General features: G+C 46.6%; 4 protein-coding genes across 5 annotated transcripts; 1 reads left to right on the top strand and 3 right to left on the bottom strand.

Moving 5' to 3' along the window:
* Nucleotides 1-1416: 1416 nt before the first annotated feature.
* Nucleotides 1417-2991, top strand: LOC146233066 (protein FAM240C). Of its 2 annotated transcripts, none has more exons than XM_084690522.1 (3): nucleotides 1417-1601; nucleotides 1732-1910; nucleotides 2860-2991. In XM_084690522.1, the coding sequence occupies exons 2-3, from the start codon at nucleotides 1789-1791 to the stop codon at nucleotides 2969-2971; spliced, it is 234 nt and encodes a 77-aa protein (XP_084546648.1). In that variant the 5' UTR covers nucleotides 1417-1601; nucleotides 1732-1788; the 3' UTR covers nucleotides 2972-2991. The 2 variants fall into 2 exon arrangements, with proteins under 2 accessions (XP_084546648.1, XP_084546647.1); XM_084690521.1 differs by having other exon boundaries at nucleotides 1420-1601; nucleotides 1786-1910.
* Nucleotides 2992-4285: 1294 nt separating this feature from the next.
* Nucleotides 4286-5568, bottom strand: srp19 (signal recognition particle 19). Its single transcript, XM_084690028.1, is given in 5 exon segments — nucleotides 4286-4395; nucleotides 4720-4794; nucleotides 4797-4815; nucleotides 4911-4962; nucleotides 5564-5568. Coding segments are annotated over 5 exon segments (261 nt in total).
* A 371-nt stretch (nucleotides 5569-5939) lies between these two features.
* On the bottom strand, nucleotides 5940-15106 carry LOC146233064 (phosphatidylinositol 3-kinase regulatory subunit alpha-like). Its single transcript, XM_084690501.1, has 14 exons — nucleotides 14779-15106; nucleotides 13970-14062; nucleotides 13443-13517; nucleotides 12812-12928; nucleotides 12479-12680; nucleotides 11922-12001; nucleotides 10284-10497; nucleotides 9687-9867; nucleotides 9390-9515; nucleotides 8997-9139; nucleotides 8483-8659; nucleotides 8288-8362; nucleotides 7883-8053; nucleotides 5940-7587 (listed from the first exon to the last, which is right to left on the bottom strand). The coding sequence occupies exons 1-14, from the start codon at nucleotides 15104-15106 to the stop codon at nucleotides 7398-7400; spliced, it is 2172 nt and encodes a 723-aa protein (XP_084546627.1). The 3' UTR covers nucleotides 5940-7397.
* Nucleotides 15107-16118: 1012 nt separating this feature from the next.
* Nucleotides 16119-17943, bottom strand: shld3 (shieldin complex subunit 3). The gene is made up of 2 exons (XM_084690518.1): nucleotides 17529-17943; nucleotides 16119-17196 (listed from the first exon to the last, which is right to left on the bottom strand). The coding sequence occupies exon 2, from the start codon at nucleotides 17148-17150 to the stop codon at nucleotides 16383-16385; it is 768 nt and encodes a 255-aa protein (XP_084546644.1). The 5' UTR covers nucleotides 17151-17196; nucleotides 17529-17943; the 3' UTR covers nucleotides 16119-16382.
* Between the last annotated feature and the right edge of the window lie 84 nt (nucleotides 17944-18027).

Raw genomic sequence — 18027 nt, 5'->3', positions numbered from 1 at the left:
CTCGCAGCACTGTGACAGGTGTCGAGGTTTGGAGACAGTACAGGAACGTGTGTGTGGTCGCCTTCATTGTGGGTTGTGTGATTGACTGGCTGTCTGTGACTTATACTGGGAAAACTCAACCATGTGATGATCATGGTGTGAAGGTTAAACTCTGTTCAGCTCAATGTGAAACCACCATAAATGATGCCTGGTCACAAGCAAATTCAATTACCGCTGCATCAGTGTTATCTGCCAAAATCTGCGAGTGGAGAGACGAACTTGAGACATGCGTTTTCCAGAAATATGATTCCTTCACTCCTCTGTCACTTTTCCCTCTCTCTCTCTCTCTCTCTCTCTCTCTCCTCTCTCTCTCTCACTCCTCTCTCTCTCTTGTCTTCCTCTCCCGCCACTCCAGTTTCTTCACAGTAGGCCAGGGCTGCAATCCAGATCTCATTAGGGGGGCAGATGTCTTCGTCTGGGAGCCCCTTCAGAAGGGACGAGGCTGCCCTCATAAAGACCCTGGTTCTGGGTCTGGAGGAAGGGATGAGGCTGCCCTCATAAGGACCCTGGTTCTGGGTCTGGAGGAAAGGACGAGGCTGCCCTCATAAGGACCCTGGTTCTGGGTCTGGAGGAAGGGACGAGGCTGCCCTCATAAAGACCCTGGTTCTGGGTCTGGAGGAAGGGACGAGGCTGCCCTCATAAAGACACTGGTTCTGGGTCTGGAGGAAGGGATGAAGCTGCCCTCATAAAGACCCTGGTTCTGGGTCTGGAGGAAGGGATGAGGCTGCCCTCATAAAGACCCTGGTTCTGGGTCTGGAGGAAGGGATGAGGCTGCCCTCATAAGGAACCTGGTTCTGGGTCTGGAGGAAGGGATGAGGCTGCCCTCATAAGGACCCTGGTTCTGGGTCTGGAGGAAGGGACGAGGCTGCCCTCATAAAGACCCTGGTTCTGGGTCTGGAGGAAGGGATGAGGCTGCCCTCATAAAGACCCTGGTTCTGGGTCTGGAGGAAGGGACGAGGCTGCCCTCATAAAGACCCTGGTTCTGGGTCTGGAGGAAGGGATGAGGCTGCCCTCATAAAGACCCTGGTTCTGGGTCTGGAGGAAGGGATGAGGCTGCCCTCATAAGGAACCTGGTTCTGGGTCTGGAGGAAGGGACCAAGCTGCCCTCATAAGGAACCTGGTTCTGGGTCTGGAGGAAGGGATGAGGCTGCCCTCATAAGGAACCTGGTTCTGGGTCTGGAGGAAGAGGCACAGAGAAGTCATCTGAAAGCGGAGTGTTGCTATGGGCTCCCTGATCAGTGTTATTACAAATACCAAAACAGAGGGATGGGACACATGACCCCCCCCCCCCTCCGACACACACAAATTGTTTTGCCTCAAATTGTTTGGGTAAAAAAAAGCATCAAGCTAAGGGAGGGTGTGGCACAGAGGGGTTAGAGAGAGAGAGGGTGTGTGGCACAGAGGGGTTAGAGAGAGAGGGTGTGTGGCACAAAGAGAAGGGGCATCCAAAGAAAGGGTTCTCTGAACTTACGAGCCACTGAAGAACACTTAAGAACACCGAAGAACACTTTGACACTGAAACTTGAGACTATCACTGAGGAACACAAACTTCTCAACAGAAGGTTTGTCGGCGAATTATCTTTTTATTAGCTTCTGCAGTTTACTCTGGTTTATAGAACTTGTTTTCTAGTAATAACCCTCGATTATGTCTATGATGCTGAATGTAGTTGACTTCCTTTTCCATTTCAATAGTCCTATGATGGGCAGAGGAATGTACAAATGGGATGTCATTAACTTTTAATTCAGGAAATGAACGTGGCAAAAATCCATGACAAGTTTTTAATAAAGAACTTCTGGGAACAAAAAATTGTGAATCAATGCCAGCACCTGGAGAACGAAGACATGAGAAAGGAGAAGAGTGCCCTGTCAAAGTAAGCAGTTTTCAGTAAAAAAAAGCAGTAAATTAATAAAACGTCCTTTGTAAAAAAATTCTGTATGTAAACATGTAAAGATAGAGAAAAACGCCTTTTCTGTTTGCACTTAAAGGCCTTTGATTTCTTGAAACTGTCCATATTTTCGTTTACATGTCCTGCTGATACAAAAAACCTACAGTCCTTTAGTAGATTGTAACATGTGCAGTACAGTATCTTAATACAGCTTGTATCAGACTGCCTTACAATGAGCTAGCTTCCATGACTCCTAGGGGCAGATGGGGACATCTCACCCAGACAAATACCTCAGAGACGCCTGTAAACCTTAATGATCTGTAATTGCAGATGCATCTTCCTAACACCCGTGACTAGTCCTTCTATTTGCCTAACCCCCAGCTAGGCTTCGGCATAATCGAGTGTGGATCCTTGATCTAAGCGGGACTGGAAAGAACACTGCAGGGAACCCGATCTGATAATCGGGTTGTGCTGAGTGATGTTGGAGGTCCAGCTATGGCTCGCAGTGCTCCGTGCTTGGGTGTCATACAATAGGCTTCTCTGCAGTAAGGTCAGGGGGATTACCAGAGGCAGCGCGGCCCCAAGAACAAATGCAATAAGCCAGAGAAATGTCAGGGAGGTGACAGAAGGGGAGTTGTCCTAGACTGTCCCAGACACACACATGCACAGGATAGCTGGAGATAATGCTCAAGTTTCCTTGCATCCAATCCCCAAACACACACACACACAACTGAAATACATACTAAAACACACAAACATGCCTCAGAGTACACAGAGGTCTGGGGTGGGATCATGTGGATAAACAAGGAGCGGAAGGAGATCATCGGCATTCTGTTCTGTTTTGTTGGTGAGCTGTTCTGTGTGTTGTTGTGGTTTCATGGGGTTGCTAATAGAGATCCTTAAAGCTTGGATCTTTATGGCTGTGCTGCTGCAGGTTGAGAGAGGAGTGGGTCCAGAGGCTGGACAGTCGAACCAAACATCTGAAGAATCTGAATGAGGACTTTCTGAGGAAGGCAAAACTGGCCAAAATGTCTGAACAAACATAATTAAACCATGTAATTTGGGGGGGGGGGGGGGTCATTTGTAACTGTGTGAGTGTTTTCAGAAAACAATAAAATCCTTGTATTTCATCTCCATAGATTGTTGTTAATATTTCAACTCAAACACTAGTCAATCTTGCTGAGATAAAACACATGAAAACATCTAATTCCATAACTATTAACGTGTTCAAGTCTTTATAGGGAGGTTCAAATGTAGATGTAATGCCACCAACACATTTGATGTGAATACAGAAATATTAGGACATAAACACCAGAGGGAGCCTGTCTCCACACCAGCTCCTGACAAGTCTTGGTGACAGGTGGTCTGAAGGGCATTGTCAAGTACAGTACACTCTCTATCTCTCTCCTGGCTGTCGCCACGGCAGCCTGCATGACGGACAGCTGGACGGACACGTCCCCGTGTGTTTACTGCCCTGAGGGACAGAGGAAGGCAGGGCAGGACACTTAGGATGCTGATCCCCGACACCCGCGTCGACAGATGAGATCATGAGTGGAAAGAAATAACACAGTGACACATTCGTAACTGAGACACACACGCGCGCACACACACACACAAACACTGACACACACACACACAAACACTGACACACACACACACAAACACTGACACACACACACACACTGACACAAACACACACACACACATAGCACTGGCTGTGCTGCTCATTGACAAAGACAAAGTGGAGCGCCCGGGTGATGAAACGCTACGTCTTAGTTCACGGTTTCGCTGTCCCATAGTCTGCAGACGGAGAGACAGGTGAGACGGGTGAGACGGGTGAAGGGGGTGAGACGGGTGAAGGGGGTGAGACGGGTGATAGGGGGGAGGGATTGAGAGGGGGGGAGGATGGGTGTACTGATGGGAGTATTGATGGCAATGATATATATAGATAAGTATTTTGTTCACTCTTTAAGACATGTGGTGAATTGGCATCTTTTCCAGCAGCTTTTTTCTGTTTGATATAAATACCAACAGCAGCGCTGGGAGTTTACTTGTATTTTCACAGAGAAAAATGTTTGAGAGGAAAAAAAACCTTAATGATCACATCTTAAAACCAAAAGAACTTGTGCTGTTACAGTGTTATCTATCCCCTATGGCACCCTTTCTCAACCCTGAGTAAGTGTGAGGAAAAAAAAAATCACGTCTTGAAACAAAAAAAAATATAGCTGTTACTCCCTAGGGAATCAGGTTCCCCCAGAGGGACCATGTTTGTGTCAAACGTCAACATGTTTGCAGCGGAAACACGCACCGACTGTCAGATGGCTGGAAACCAAACGTCCAGAAAAGAACGTCAGGATCACTTATTTTCCTTGCTCTTCGCCATGCGAGCTGTTCTATCCTCCTCCTCCTTTCTGGGTTCTGGTCTTCAGCTTAGGGATCATCTTAGTCACATAGAACATCACCTTTTTACCTGTCAACAGGAGAACAATTTGAGCTCCCAGCTGCCGTGCTTTTCAGAGCCAAACTAAAAAGAGTCAGATGGCTGAACGGTGAGGGAGTCGGGCTAGTAATCAGAAGGTTGCTGGATCGATTCCCCAACGTGCCAAATGACGTTGTGTCCTTGGGCAAGGCACTTTACCCTACTTGCCTCAGGGGGAATGTCCCTGTACTTACTGTAAGTCGCTCTGGACAAGAGCGTCTGCTAAATGACTACATGTAAAAGTCACAGGACTAGGAGAGAATTGGAAGATAGCAGAGGATGCCTGGAAAAGCAGAACGTCCAATGAAAACTTACGGGAGGAGAATTTCTCCAGACAAACTTCCTGTTTTAGCACACAGACTCTCCCTCGGAACTGCACATCTCTGTGCCCTCTCTAGGGTGCATCTTATTCTGTAACACACACATATATAGATATTCAGAATGGATGACAGCTGTTTAGAAGACAAAACATTACTGAATAGTTTGTTGTCTAGTGGTATATCGACCTTAACTAGGACGTTCATTCCAGCAGCTGTTAGAACGTCCCTGATCTCTGCACTGCACAGGAAGGGTTTTCATCTGCCGAACAGGGGGATGAAGAAATATATATTTAGAGAATATTTGCATGGAGGGTTACCATGGAATAATATTATTTACCAAGAACAACCTAATCAATTGAACTTGGTACATTAAATTGCCATTCGTATATTCTAGCTAATTAACGGTTGAGTCTGATTTCTAGGTTTGATCGATAAGGGTGGGATCTGATTGACATAAGTACCCTTTCAGCTTGTATTCTGCAACCTTCTGCCATAGTTTTTTTTTTTTGCTGTTTGCATACAGGGTAAACAAAAATTAATTTGAATTACTTGAAAATAATATGAAGACAATATTTAGTAGGCCTAACATAAATCCTTATTTTAATTCCAGACATTGCTGGTTCATGTTGTTATCAAGTACCTGAATGTATTGAATCAAGATAAAGATAACTTAATATTATTTGAAGACATGCAGACTGGGCTAGCTAAACTATGCAAGTTCACACTTCAAGCCACTGCCAGCTATGATCAACAAGCTAGCACTAGCTATGTTAGCGTAGCTATTAAAAAAACAAACAGCAAAATATCTTTCTTTATCTGCAGGGTTTGTAGTCAGGTACGCCATTATCTGCGAGACAGCTTCTTCAAGGAGGGCGAGAGTTAGCGGTAGCTAAGTTTCGTTAAATTAACACACTACACTAAGTTTGAGATGTGTAGCTAGTTTGCTATCTTAATTGGCCATAAGGTGTGCTTAGCAGGCTACACTGGAACTACTATCGAGCGGCACTTGATTGATTTAACCTTTGCGCTTTTATGATTTTTGGAAACTGTTCGTGACTGCGGTGTGGCATCTGGCTAGTGAACTGCATTGTCAATGTGCCCTTCGAGAGAAAAAAATCCATTATCACCAAACGCCTGTTGTTGACTATTTCTGTAGATTAATAAATACGTGAATCCTAATTCTTCAAACAGATCAAATAAGAAGCAACGTCACACTTTAGTGGAATTATAGTATTTCGGTGCTTTATTTTCTCAGATGACAGCATGAATTAGTGAAAAACATGTAAGTCAACATACGTCTCATGGCAATGTGATAATGATTCTGGGCTGTTAGGTATTTCTGATACAGAAAATACAGCTTCTGGAATGACAACAGTCAGGATCCCATCTGATTCATTTGTGCATTCTCTCACAACCAACCTTTCCTCCCGAGTCTGGGAAAAATCTACTGAAATGTTGAACATTGAATGATTCTCACATCTATGCGTATCAGACAAACATATTCCCATTAAACATAATCATCATCTCTCACACAACTGGTTCATACAGGTATAATAGAAATCAAACAAAATAAAATATATTTGCTAAACTAAAAATGTATCTAATAGATTGATATTAATAACTTCACACATTGCTTCACTAACAAAATGTAGACATCCTCTTTCACAACAAACTTAGAAGTAAACAGTCAGAAAGGTAAGTTGGTTAACAGGAAGTTAACGCTTTGAAAAGTGTGTGGTTAACTAGATTAAGGAGACACTGGCATGGTCACTCATGTCACAAGAAGAAAGCCAGATAGAATAGATAGAACACTGGAGATAACACATAATAACTATGAATCAAACTTAAGTTCTTAGAAACGGTGGAATGAGGCTTTTGGTTACTGCAGGGTAAAGAAACCCAACCCACCCATCAAAAACATTTTTTCTCTTCCGTTTGATATGCAGTCTGCGGTTTGTGTGTTCATGTTCTGACGTGAACATTTAGTTTTCTTAAGACTTTAAGAGACATAAGGTTTGTCTAGCGGTAGAATGTAGTCATCCACATGTGTAGTACCAGGAGACCTAACACCCCATATCATTGCAGGAATATTGTGTAGATATGACATCTGTATCAAACTGTATTGACCATTTCAGAGCTCAACTACAGTTTCCTTGGCTTCAGTCGCCCCCACATACACAAACAGTCACTCACACAAACATAACCACCTAAAGAACCCTAAAGGCTGAAGTTTTGAAAAAGAGAGTCGTACAGAGCACCATTGAAATCAGGAGTCTTTTAGACTCGATGTGTTCTGTCACTTTCTTCAGACAGTCACACGCAACACACACACACACACACACCTCTCACCATGATCTCATCCACAGTGTTAAGAGTGTCCCGAGACAGACAGCAGGTTTGTAAACCTGCTTTACTGCTCCTGCATCTGTGATCAATAGTCTGTCCGTCTCTCCAGATCCTCTCCTGGCCTGACTCAAATACACACAGGCCAAACACTATTTAGAGGAGTTTTTTTTTTTTTTTTTTTTTTTTTTTTTGCTGTTGTACTTTTTGGATTGTTCCATTTGGGTTTCATTGTACCTGGGTTAAACTAAATCAAGTGCACCCTTTGAGTATTTGCGTGGGCCTTCTGTGCGGGCCTGTGGTGGTTTCAGCCGGGCAGGGCAGCAGTGATCACCTCCTCTGCTGGGCGTAGACGGGGTGGGCCAGGGTCACGTTGAGGGAGTCGTTGTGCTGAACCAGGGAGGTGTGCTGGTAGTGCAGGACCAGCTCCTTCAGGGAGCCGTACAGGTTGTAGGGCTCAGCAAAGCCGAACCCCGTGTGGGTCTTGTTGATCACACAGTGTTTCACCTCTCCATCCACACTGCAGCAACGAGAGAGAGAGACACGATCAAAACACATGACAAACCAAATACCTGGTTTTACCAGCAGTCTTAATTAACATGAACTTGTAGCTTTTGTGCTAAATGCACTTTTAACATCATCAATGGTATACTACACACTGGCTCGACACGCACAGGCAACACCAAGTCTTGTATTGATAAACAAAAAACACATTCTAAACATGTTTCATTCAACATCTAAACTTTCTTGCGGTCTGCAGTGCATTTCCACAATCGGCCTATGAGGCCGACTGATCCGTGTTCCCGGGTACGTACACCACGCTGCAGGCGTAGCAGCCAGGCTTGCTGCTGTCCCGGACCATGAAGGTGCCGTCCCTCTTCCCCCGCAGGAGGCTCTCAGCCTGCAGACGGTTGATGTTGCCCAGGCGCCAGGAGCGCTCGTCGTGGTGGGGCAGGTCCTCCTCGTCCTCCACCATGGAGTACTCGCTGTGACCCACGCGAGAAGGGGAGGGAAAGCAGGCGGGGTGAGAATGCGACGATGAAGGAGTACTTGAGAAGAAGGTGAAAACGTGTTTGTTTTGGAAATGGAGAAGAGAAGAAAGAGAGAGGAAAAGAGGAGAGAGAGAAGAGAAGAGAGAGAAGAAAAGAAGAAAAACTTAAGAAATGAAAAATAAAGAGAAAAATGAGACGGGAGAGGGAGAACAGCGGCCAGCCACGTACTCCTCTGTGTTTTCGTTCCTGATGCCCAGCCACTCGTTCAGCTTCCTCTGTCTCACTCCCTTCTGCGTCAGCCACCTGGAGGGAGAGGACAGCAGGGTCAGTCACAGCCCACACCGCACACACAGAGCCCACCTCTCGCCCCCACCTCTGACCCCCCCTGTGTGCGGGCACTGTGGTACAGGGAGCGGGTCTCACATGAGGTACTGGTCCCTGGTCTTGCGCAGCTGGATCAGGTCTGGCTTGATGCTGTTCATCTTCTTGTCGATCTCTCTGTAGTCCGCCGCTTGCTTCTTCAAATCGTCCTCCAGGTGCCGTTTGCTGTCGACAATCTCGCTGATCCTCGACTTCAGTTTGTCGTAGTTTCCCATGATTCTGTGGGAGAGCGTAAACATAAACAGTCCGTCGACACGACGCAAATTTCTTTCTTGGTGGTGTTTCGGGTGGAATGTGATCCTGTAAGTAATTAGAGGCTTTCTGGCATCAATAATAGCCCCACAAAAAGAAATTCGAGCTGTCGTGCCTCTGAACAGGGCCTTCGTTTACATTTAGTCATTTAGCAGACGCTCTTATATAGAGCGACTTACAGTAAGTACAGGGACATTCCCCCCGAGGCAAGTAGGATGGAGTCAAAGACACAACGTCATTTGGCACGGCAACCTTCTGATTAATAGCCCGATTCCCTAACCGCTCAGCCATCTGATCAGGGTACCTCTGGATCTCCTTGTCATTGCCCTCCCGTCTGAACTTCTCGATGTACTCCTTGCTGTAGCGTTCCTGCGTCTGACACTGCTCCTCGAAGATCTTGATGGTCTCGTTGAAGGCCTCGATGGCAGTCCGCTTCATCTGGATCTCCTGGGAGGGCAGAGGTCAAGGGTCAGCGAGAGACACACGCAGCGTCATTGCGGGTCAAGCTCTTATTTCAGCCCTGAATCTGGGATATCTAATCACAGCACACGCCACTCAGAGATTATAAGATGTACTTGGACTAAAATGTGCTGCCTTAATTCTATCAAGCCTGTCCTGTTTTGGGCCACACACACAGTAAGTGTTGGACAAGCCCGTCTGCTTGGCAGACAGGCAGGGCAGCGTGAACAGAACTGACCTGCGAGGTCCTGGTGTACTCCTCGTACAGGCGGTCGTACTCCCTGTTCTTCTCCTGATACTGCAGGTGATACTCATGAAGCTTCTTCCCCACTGCCTCAATGCTGTCCTCCTTCACCACCTGGTCCTGCGCACACACACACACACACACACACACACACGAGGTTCGCACTCCAGAAATCCATGGTTTGTTCAAAGAGAGCGGGGTTTACGATCCTCGCGGCACTGCACGGGCCGGGCAGAGACATCTGATATGTGTGCGTTGGCAGCGGGCGGGTCTGCGGCGCCTCAGACTGACCTGCTGCAGCCTGGACACGGGGTAGAGCAGCCGCACGTCCAGCTTGGGGTTGTACTGGGCCAGCGACTCGTGACGGTAGTGGTTGATGAGCTCCACCACAGAGCTGAACGTCAGCGGGTCGGAGAAGCCGTACTTTCCCTCTCGGTGGAAGATTTTAATCAGCTTGTTGTTGCCCCCTTTCCTGAAAAGAGGAACACGGAAATTCTAATAATGAAAGCTGTACGTGGTGTAACTCTATTTCACATGAAGAACGAACTGACCACAAACTGAAGCTAATCATAGAAGCACCAAAGTAATTTCAAAACAAAGGCTTAAATCACAAATACCAAGGAGTAAGTTACATTTAGTCCATTTGAAGTAACTAGGAAAACAATCCTAACCCCAAAATAACCAAATCAAATTTATTTGTATAGCCGTTTTACACGCAAGCATGTCACAGAGGGCTTCACATACGCCCATAGAACTGCCCCTCAACCAACCTAAACCCTCAAGGAGGTTAACCCTAACCGTGACCATAACTGGTTGGGGGGTCTGGTTAAAGCGACCAGAGAGACAGCGCAGCCAGACCAGGTGTGCGGCCAGCAGCCCCTGACTCACCTGAGCGTCAGCGTGTAGTCTCCGTGCATCTTGGTGGAGGCGTCACGGACCAAGAAGGTTCCGTCCGCCGTGTCTCTAAGCTTCTCGTTCACCTCCTCCCGGGAGATGTCCCCCCAGTACCACTCAGAGTCCTGGAGGCTCAGGCTGTTGTTGAAGCTGTGGCCGGCTGCGGGGGGGACAGGGGTGGGGGGCTTGGCCGGCTTCGGAGGCAGCGCTGGGGAGGGGAGACGGAGATGAGGAGGGGTGGAGGCGGTTCTGTTTGCAGTCTGACACTACATTAATTACCCAAAGTGCCTCACTGCTGAAGCGCGCAAGAAAGCGAGGTCTCCGCATGTAGTCTATCAGCCCTAGAACAATTGATCAAATACCTAACACACATGTTTGGAAATTAAATCGCGCTGAGATGCATTGAAAACACAAATCTTCTTAGTGATCTGATCTGCAGAGTCTGAGAGGAACAGGGAGCAAAAGGTATACAAATATTTATTTAAAAAAAAATACCAATAAAAACACATAATGTAGCTCTGACGCTTTAAAGTTCCCTATTAACCAGCAACACCTTCCTAACACAATCCGAGGCACGTATGCAGATGACATGCAGGCAGCAGGGAGGCCAGCCAACAACAACAACAACAACAACACATCCTAACACACGGCTGCTGGTCGAGATAATAACCGCAGGGTTTAAATCTCTCTCGTCGGTCCTGAGCAGGAGCCTAGACGTTGTCCCGGGCGACCGAGACGGAGCCCAGTCTGGCGCCGTGGTTACCTGGCGGCTCCACGTCTGTGTAAAACACATGCTCTGTTCCTGTTGCCCTCTCCTCCTCCGAGAGGGCCCGGTCCTCCAGGCTCCCTGCCTCCATGTTAGCTAGCCTCTCACGCACCCAGGGACAGCCTAGGGTGGTTCTGGCCTCCGGTCAGGCAGCCTCTGCAGCCCATTGATGCCTTGAGAGAACGATGCAGAGCTCGAGGGGGAAGCTGGGTGATGCATGACATCACTTCGTTCGGCCAATCGTAGCCTTGGAGCTGTCACCGGAGTCCCGCCCCCACCCCCCTCTCTGCGGCATCTTTCATGTGCTCCTGGGAGATGATGTCATCCCGAGAGCCAGATTGGCTGGGATGTGTGTGTGTGTGCTCGTGTGTGCACGTGCGCATGGCTGCTCCCACCCCCACCCTCCTGAAGGCTGAGAAGTGATGACTAACCCAGCAGGAAGAACAATGAACACGAACACACACACCTACTACGAATTAATATGACCAAAATCAACATGAGATTAAATTATCTGTGTAGGGCGAATGTTACAAAAAGTTATGTCCAACATGAAGAAAACCTATTTTCAAAACATCCACCATATCTCCTACCAGAATAGTTAGTATGAGTGTGAACTACTAAGCTAAAAGAGTTCAATGAAGAGGCCTCATTTAATCCACTGGTTATTTAAGAACCAGATTCTGGTAAGCATGCACGCCTGCCGGTAGCTTCTCTACCCCTGTCACAGCAGGACGGGGGTGGTGATTACCATAAGCTTGCTGTCCTCTGACAGAGAATGAGACTGTCTCAACAACACACAAGGGAGCTTGGTCACTTAACCGATTAAAACCTTTTTTTTTTTTTTTTTTTACCACCAAATGTTTTACCTGGTGCTGCTTGATTTTCGTTGAGTTCGCTGGTGATAAGAACTTCTAAAATCTGGATCAGACAGTCGGGACTGGACTCACTGATGAGGAAGAAACACACAACAAGCATGAAACAAACACATGGATGAATACACAAAACAAAACCACACACTACCAACCCACATTGTGCCTAGAAACTGAATCTAAAACATGAAGTTAAGCAGCAACGACCAAACTAATCCTTACAGGTACACTCTTGCACTTTTGAGGTTCATGTTGTTTAATTGTAACTTGTAATAACTACATGCTCTTATGTTTCTTTCCGTTAGCACTTATTTGCTTTTCACAATGTATGCTTCATGTTTTGGCTACCCGCAATGCTTTTAGGCTATCTTATTGTTTATGATCAGTGACCTATGCACTTTTGTAAAGCTCTCTCTTGGAAGTCGCTTTGGATAAAAGCATCTGCTAAATGAATACATGTAAATGTAATCCAAACCCCTGTAGAAATCTTCCCAGGCCAGGACAATGACTTGAAAACAGTATTAGAAAGATGATGACACGGGCCGTATTCTAACCTGACGGTCTGTGTCCTGAAGAGCAGCGGGCTGAAGGCATCGGCCAGGGCCCGCACGCTGAGCTGGTTCCTGCTGCCACTCAGACAGACCCTGGAGAAGTGGCGCAGCAGGCAGACCAAGGTGAGCCAGTACTGGGGAGGGGAGGAGGGAGAGCTGGCCAGCCTCCGCAGCATTTGACCACACTCCTCCGGATCCCTCACCTCTGTGGGGGAGATGGAGGAAACCCAAGCAAGACACGGTTAGGTGTAAATACTTTTGTTATCAGTCAGAGAACCTGTTTTGGTAAGCCGGCCGCTCCTCTGACGAACGAGGATGGCGGGACCGTGACGTCACCTTGCACAGCGTGGACCATCTCCGGGTGAAGGCAGGCAGGGATGACTGGGTGGGGCAGATCCAGCAGGTACCTCACCAGGCCATCACACACACCCTGCAGGTCACTCTGGTCCACATCTGCACACAGAAACAGCCAGGGCTCAGGACAGGGGCAGGGTTCAGAACAGGGGCGGGGCCTAACCAACAACAGGCATCTTGCAGCAAAACAACCAAATCAGGAAGTGGAGGGAGTCAGGTGGCTGAGCGGTTAGGGAATCGGGCTATTACTCAGAAGGTTGCCGGTTCGATTCCTGGCTGTGCAAAATGACATTGTGTCCTTGGGCAAGGCACTTCACCCTACTTGCCTCGGGGGAATGTCCCTGTACTGTAAGTACAGAGACAGTAAGTAGCTCTGGACAAGAGCGTCTGCTAAATGACTAAATGTAAGTGGCATCCCTGTTTTATTATGGTATCCTCCTCTATGATGCTGTGAGGAGATGGTTATAACCTTCTAATCATACATGGCGAGTAACAGCTTGAACACAAGAGAGCCCTATCATGTATGTGAGGTCATTAGATCAAACTTGTCATCGACTGTCTATCTAATGCTTTTGGAAGTGTTATGTTTTTGAAAACAAAGCTTGCTCCTCACCACTGTCTGCAAGCTGTCTGAGGTCCAGACTACAGCTGCCTGTCAGTGACCGGTATAGAGCCACGCTCTCCAGACCTACGGAACAAGACAGACCAAAGTAATAGAACATGAATACAACAAAGTGATAAAAGGATTAATAACATAAGTGAGGTGACATGTGGAGAGGTGACAGGGGAAAGCAATATGACGGCAAATTCCAAGTTGTCCAACTTTAGGGTCAGTTGGAGCATTGATCACATGACCAGTGGCTGTCACCTCTCCTCAAATGTCGGGAGCAGCTTATCAGACAAATAGACCAGTGGTCCCCAACCCTGGTCCTCAAGGACCCCCTGTCCTGCCTGTTGGTCATAAGCAGGCTTCTGCAGAGCTGGATAACGACCCATTCATTTGAATCAGGTGTGCAGGAAGCACAGGGAAGGGCAGGGAAACATCTCAAACACACAGGACAGGGGTGCCCTGAGGACCAGGGGTTGGGAACCAATGACATAGACGTTAGGGGGCGGTGTGGCCCCGGCCCAGACTCTCACCTTTACTCTCTATAGCCCCCAGCAGCTTGACCAAGGTCGGGGGAGCTATCTCTGGAGGAGCAAACTGTTCAGGCAGATCAGGCAACCCAAAGCCTGAAGGGAGAAAAGGTTTATTTTTACCTGAAAACTTGACTTGCTCAGGCATTTGGACTATTTGTTTAATACAATTCACAATGTAGGTTTCCCTTCTCGACGAACGATGACATGGGATGAGAATACCACCTGTGACATTCAGAAAACGCACTCTAAAAAGGTCAGTTTCTCCTGCTTTGCTCTTTGCTTTTACTTCCAGAAATGTGGTCCTGTTTTTTTCTTTTTACCTTCCAAAGAACATGGTGTCAGAAGGTTGACACATTTCCTGCCAGTGTGACTTGTTAGCTTCCTTTAAAAGTTCTTGCGGCCTAACCAACTTGTAACATCCACAATCACTTCACCAGCTGCAGCATGCAGGGCTGAAACATCGAGATCTCGCAAGAGGAAGTTGGAAGGCAGAGCTAATGATACTGGGAAACAGCTGGGAGGAAGCCCAGATTATGGGTTTGTATTGACATTCATCAAAAATATCTGTAGGCATGAGCATGCACCGGATGAAAAATTATTCTAAAAACAATCTTCCACTTAACAACACAACAAGTATACTAATCATCCATCTGAATGATTCACATTACGTAGACAAACACACAATATGCAGATGTGAAGACATTTAAGACGTTTCGCAACATTGTTATTCTCAGAATCTGGCCCCCGCAGAGTTCACGAGAACCTCTAGAAAGCGCCTGGGTGCTGAGTAACGTTAAACTGCTGCTCACCTTCTGACTCTGAGTCAGTCCTGGCAGATCCAGAGGCAGAGGAAGGGGGTCGAGGGGGGCGGGGCTTCGGCGTAGGAGGTGACATCCTCTTTCTACCAACAAACTCCACATAGGTACCCGGAAAGTCACCCTTCTCCTGAGTCGTCTCGTTGAACCCAGGGAGCCAGCCGATCTCAGCAGGCCTTTCCTCAGTCCCACTAGGGCAGCCCAGGGCCAGGAGGGCTCCCCTCGTCACCATCAGGATGTCTCCAACATGGAGGTCTATGTCCTCCTCCCTCTCCTTCTTATAGTCATACAGAGCTCGGTACTGGTAACCTTCAGTACTCATCTTGATATTTTTTTGCTCTATCGCCACACTGTCTTAATGAACACTGGTGTCTCTTACCACGGCTGATCACAAATCATAACCCACGATCACACAAGAAAGCCTAATGGTTTAGTTTCCCCCATCTCCATCTTAGGCATCTACCTCATATCTTTGAACCGAACCATAGAGGTAGATTCAACTGAGCAGTACTGGAGAATAGAAATTCATCCAAGTGACAACCTGGCAGGGCTGTTGGTTCTAGTGTCCTGAAGAAACTTCATGTAAAATCCAATTAAAAGTTGAAATGTGGACATCTGCAGTCAAGTAAAAATGTCGGTCTGACCTAACGAAAAAGAAAACATTGGGGTAAGAGATGAGACATAATTCGGGAGGTGTGTATGCCTCATCTGTCTTTGTTCATGGCTAACTAACCAACTGCGCGTTAGCGTAGCTATCTATTATTTTTTTTGCCATTTACCTTGCTATCTACGCACATATGACAAATACACATGCTAAACACACAATAGTTACTTTACCCGTATTGATACTATGCAGTTCCCAACTAAAACAATTACTGATCACAAGTTAAGTCTGAGGCAAGCTATTTTAGCTAGCTAGCACCAGCCAGTGCAGCGTAACATCGCATGCATGTACTGGTAGACTATCTAATACGCAAAACCAGGCCGCTGGAAATGTGGAACAACTATGCTACTTTTAAGATAGCGTATCTTACCTTATTTTCACGAAAACTCGGTCATTAATTTTCTAAAACAAGTTAAATCGGCAGCGTCACTAAAAAACACGAAAAGAGGTATCAAAATAAGAAATACATTAAACGCGATTGGTTGGTGAAGCCACTCGTCGGAACAAAAAAGTCGAGCTTGGCTATCGACGTTAGCTGGATTAGCATTCACTGACTGAACCAGACAGTAGTCTACCGTGACGTCAAATCCGGTAACCTACATTTTTCTCATACTGTCAGGATGCATTTACGGCCTGACTCAGACATTTACTGTGAAAGTGGTTGCCTGTTTTAGAAGCTTTTGTGTCAATTGGTAGGAGCAAAAATCAGCATTAGCTGATAACAGAAGGTTACGTGTCAAGTTGATGTCATCTGGGCATCCTCTTTAATCACAGGGTATAAAAATATGCACATTACATACATGAATTTATTTATAAACATTTACTCTTATTTGTACAATTGTCTGTGAGCCACATGGAAAATGCACACACGGCATAAACGGCAATTGCCGTGTTTATGGTCACTCTTATGGTGATGATCTACCGTCATAAATAATTATAAGCTGAGAATGTCCCCCAGTCTATGAACAGATAGAGAGATGTTTCCCGTGAGCTGCAGCTGATCCTTGAGATACTTTCCGACATTTTCACAGTGCAGGACATCGCAAAACACCCATATCTGGCCACGGCTTCGCTGGATGTTGGCATTGCAAGTCGGCAGTTTGGAGTTCCGCATTGCACGGGTCACTCCTTTCCAGGCCTGTTCTAAATCACCTGCCACACAATTGTGTCCATTTATGACCCACTTCGCCCTCTGGAGCAAGTTAAGCCTGTGGCTGCAAACAATCGTATGGAACTGTCTCGAGAAAGTATGAGAGTTAGGGGCAGCAAGAAGACCCCCTTGCGCCTGTGAGACAACACTCCACGATCGCCGTTTGACTTTATTGTCGAGGACCCCGTCTTTAGACTGTACGCGTGGCAGCCTTGTCTCTGGGCAAGTCTGTGCAGCAACGAGTGCTGTTCCCAAACTAGTCTGGGCACAATCCGGAGGACTTCCGTCAGTGTCAGAGCATTCATGTTCTGATTCTGGTAGCTCTCGTGCTAAAGTCAATATATGCCTCTGGATTTTTATCACCTCTTCCGGGTAGATGATTGGTGGTGACTTTAGAGGCCTTGTGGGCAGGGTTTTGTCCCCTATGGATGGGTACCAGGGTGTAAACACAGGCAGAACTCTGCAGGGGAAATCCTCCAAAGCCTTTTCTGTTTGGCTCACTAGAGTGCCAATATCTGCAGAGTCTTCTCTGAAGTGTAACAACAAATCCATGCAGACAGGACAACTCCCCCCACATCACTGTTCCATTCGATGAACCCTAGAGCGAAATATATTGATGTTATTTAAGCCGTCTGGTGAAAAAATACATTACACTCACAGCACACTGTTCCAAACAAAAGGTTGGTTTGCATTCAAACTATTACGGGTTATTTTTGTTGCGTGGAGTTGGTTAAAGTAAGCAGTTCAACTGCTTCCAAATTACTTAGTGTCACTGTAAGGATGCTTGAAACCGGTATGGTTGGTGTGCTAAAGGTACACCAACTATGTACAGTAGCTAGCTAACTAGCTCGATTTAATTGACTAACCACAATTCAACGACCGTGTATATGTTCTGCTAATGACTATCTCGCAAATAGCAACGATACCAACCTGTTTGACGGTAAATATGTAATAGAATATTTAAAAACCAGCCAACAAGGAGTTAACTTTACATTAGCGAGCTATCTAGCATAGCCATGCTAACGCCAAGACGGGGGATGGGCAATAGGGAGCAGCTACGGAAGCGTACATTTTGAGTAATCTCGCGTGTGTCGCGCATTGGGGGAAGGGCGAAAGAAACAAACATCGTTTCATGAAAGCAACGAATGCATCCTCTCTACAACGAATATCGAGATTAAAAATAAAACCACTTCTTCTACTTAGCGTAATTTCTTTACGTATGGGAACAGCGTGAAGTGGCAAATTACACAATTTCTTTATAGCGTATGCAAAGAGGTGGACATTCCTGAGGAGCCTCCAAAGTATCTAGGGAAAAGGAGATAGAGGCCTTGTCTCACAATGCCAAGCTTTGAACAATTCCTGACTATGACTTCGACATCAGTAACTATTATAGTCAAGTAGATCTACGAGCCATTATTAGGTTCCTCCT

This window comes from Hypomesus nipponensis, chromosome 24 (assembly GCF_054491055.1).
Source record: "Hypomesus nipponensis isolate SF chromosome 24, ASM5449105v1, whole genome shotgun sequence".
Taxonomy (NCBI): Eukaryota; Metazoa; Chordata; class Actinopteri; order Osmeriformes; family Osmeridae; genus Hypomesus; species Hypomesus nipponensis.
The sequence above is the reverse complement of the archived record's forward strand: the minus strand, read 5'-3'. Positions and strand labels throughout refer to the sequence as shown.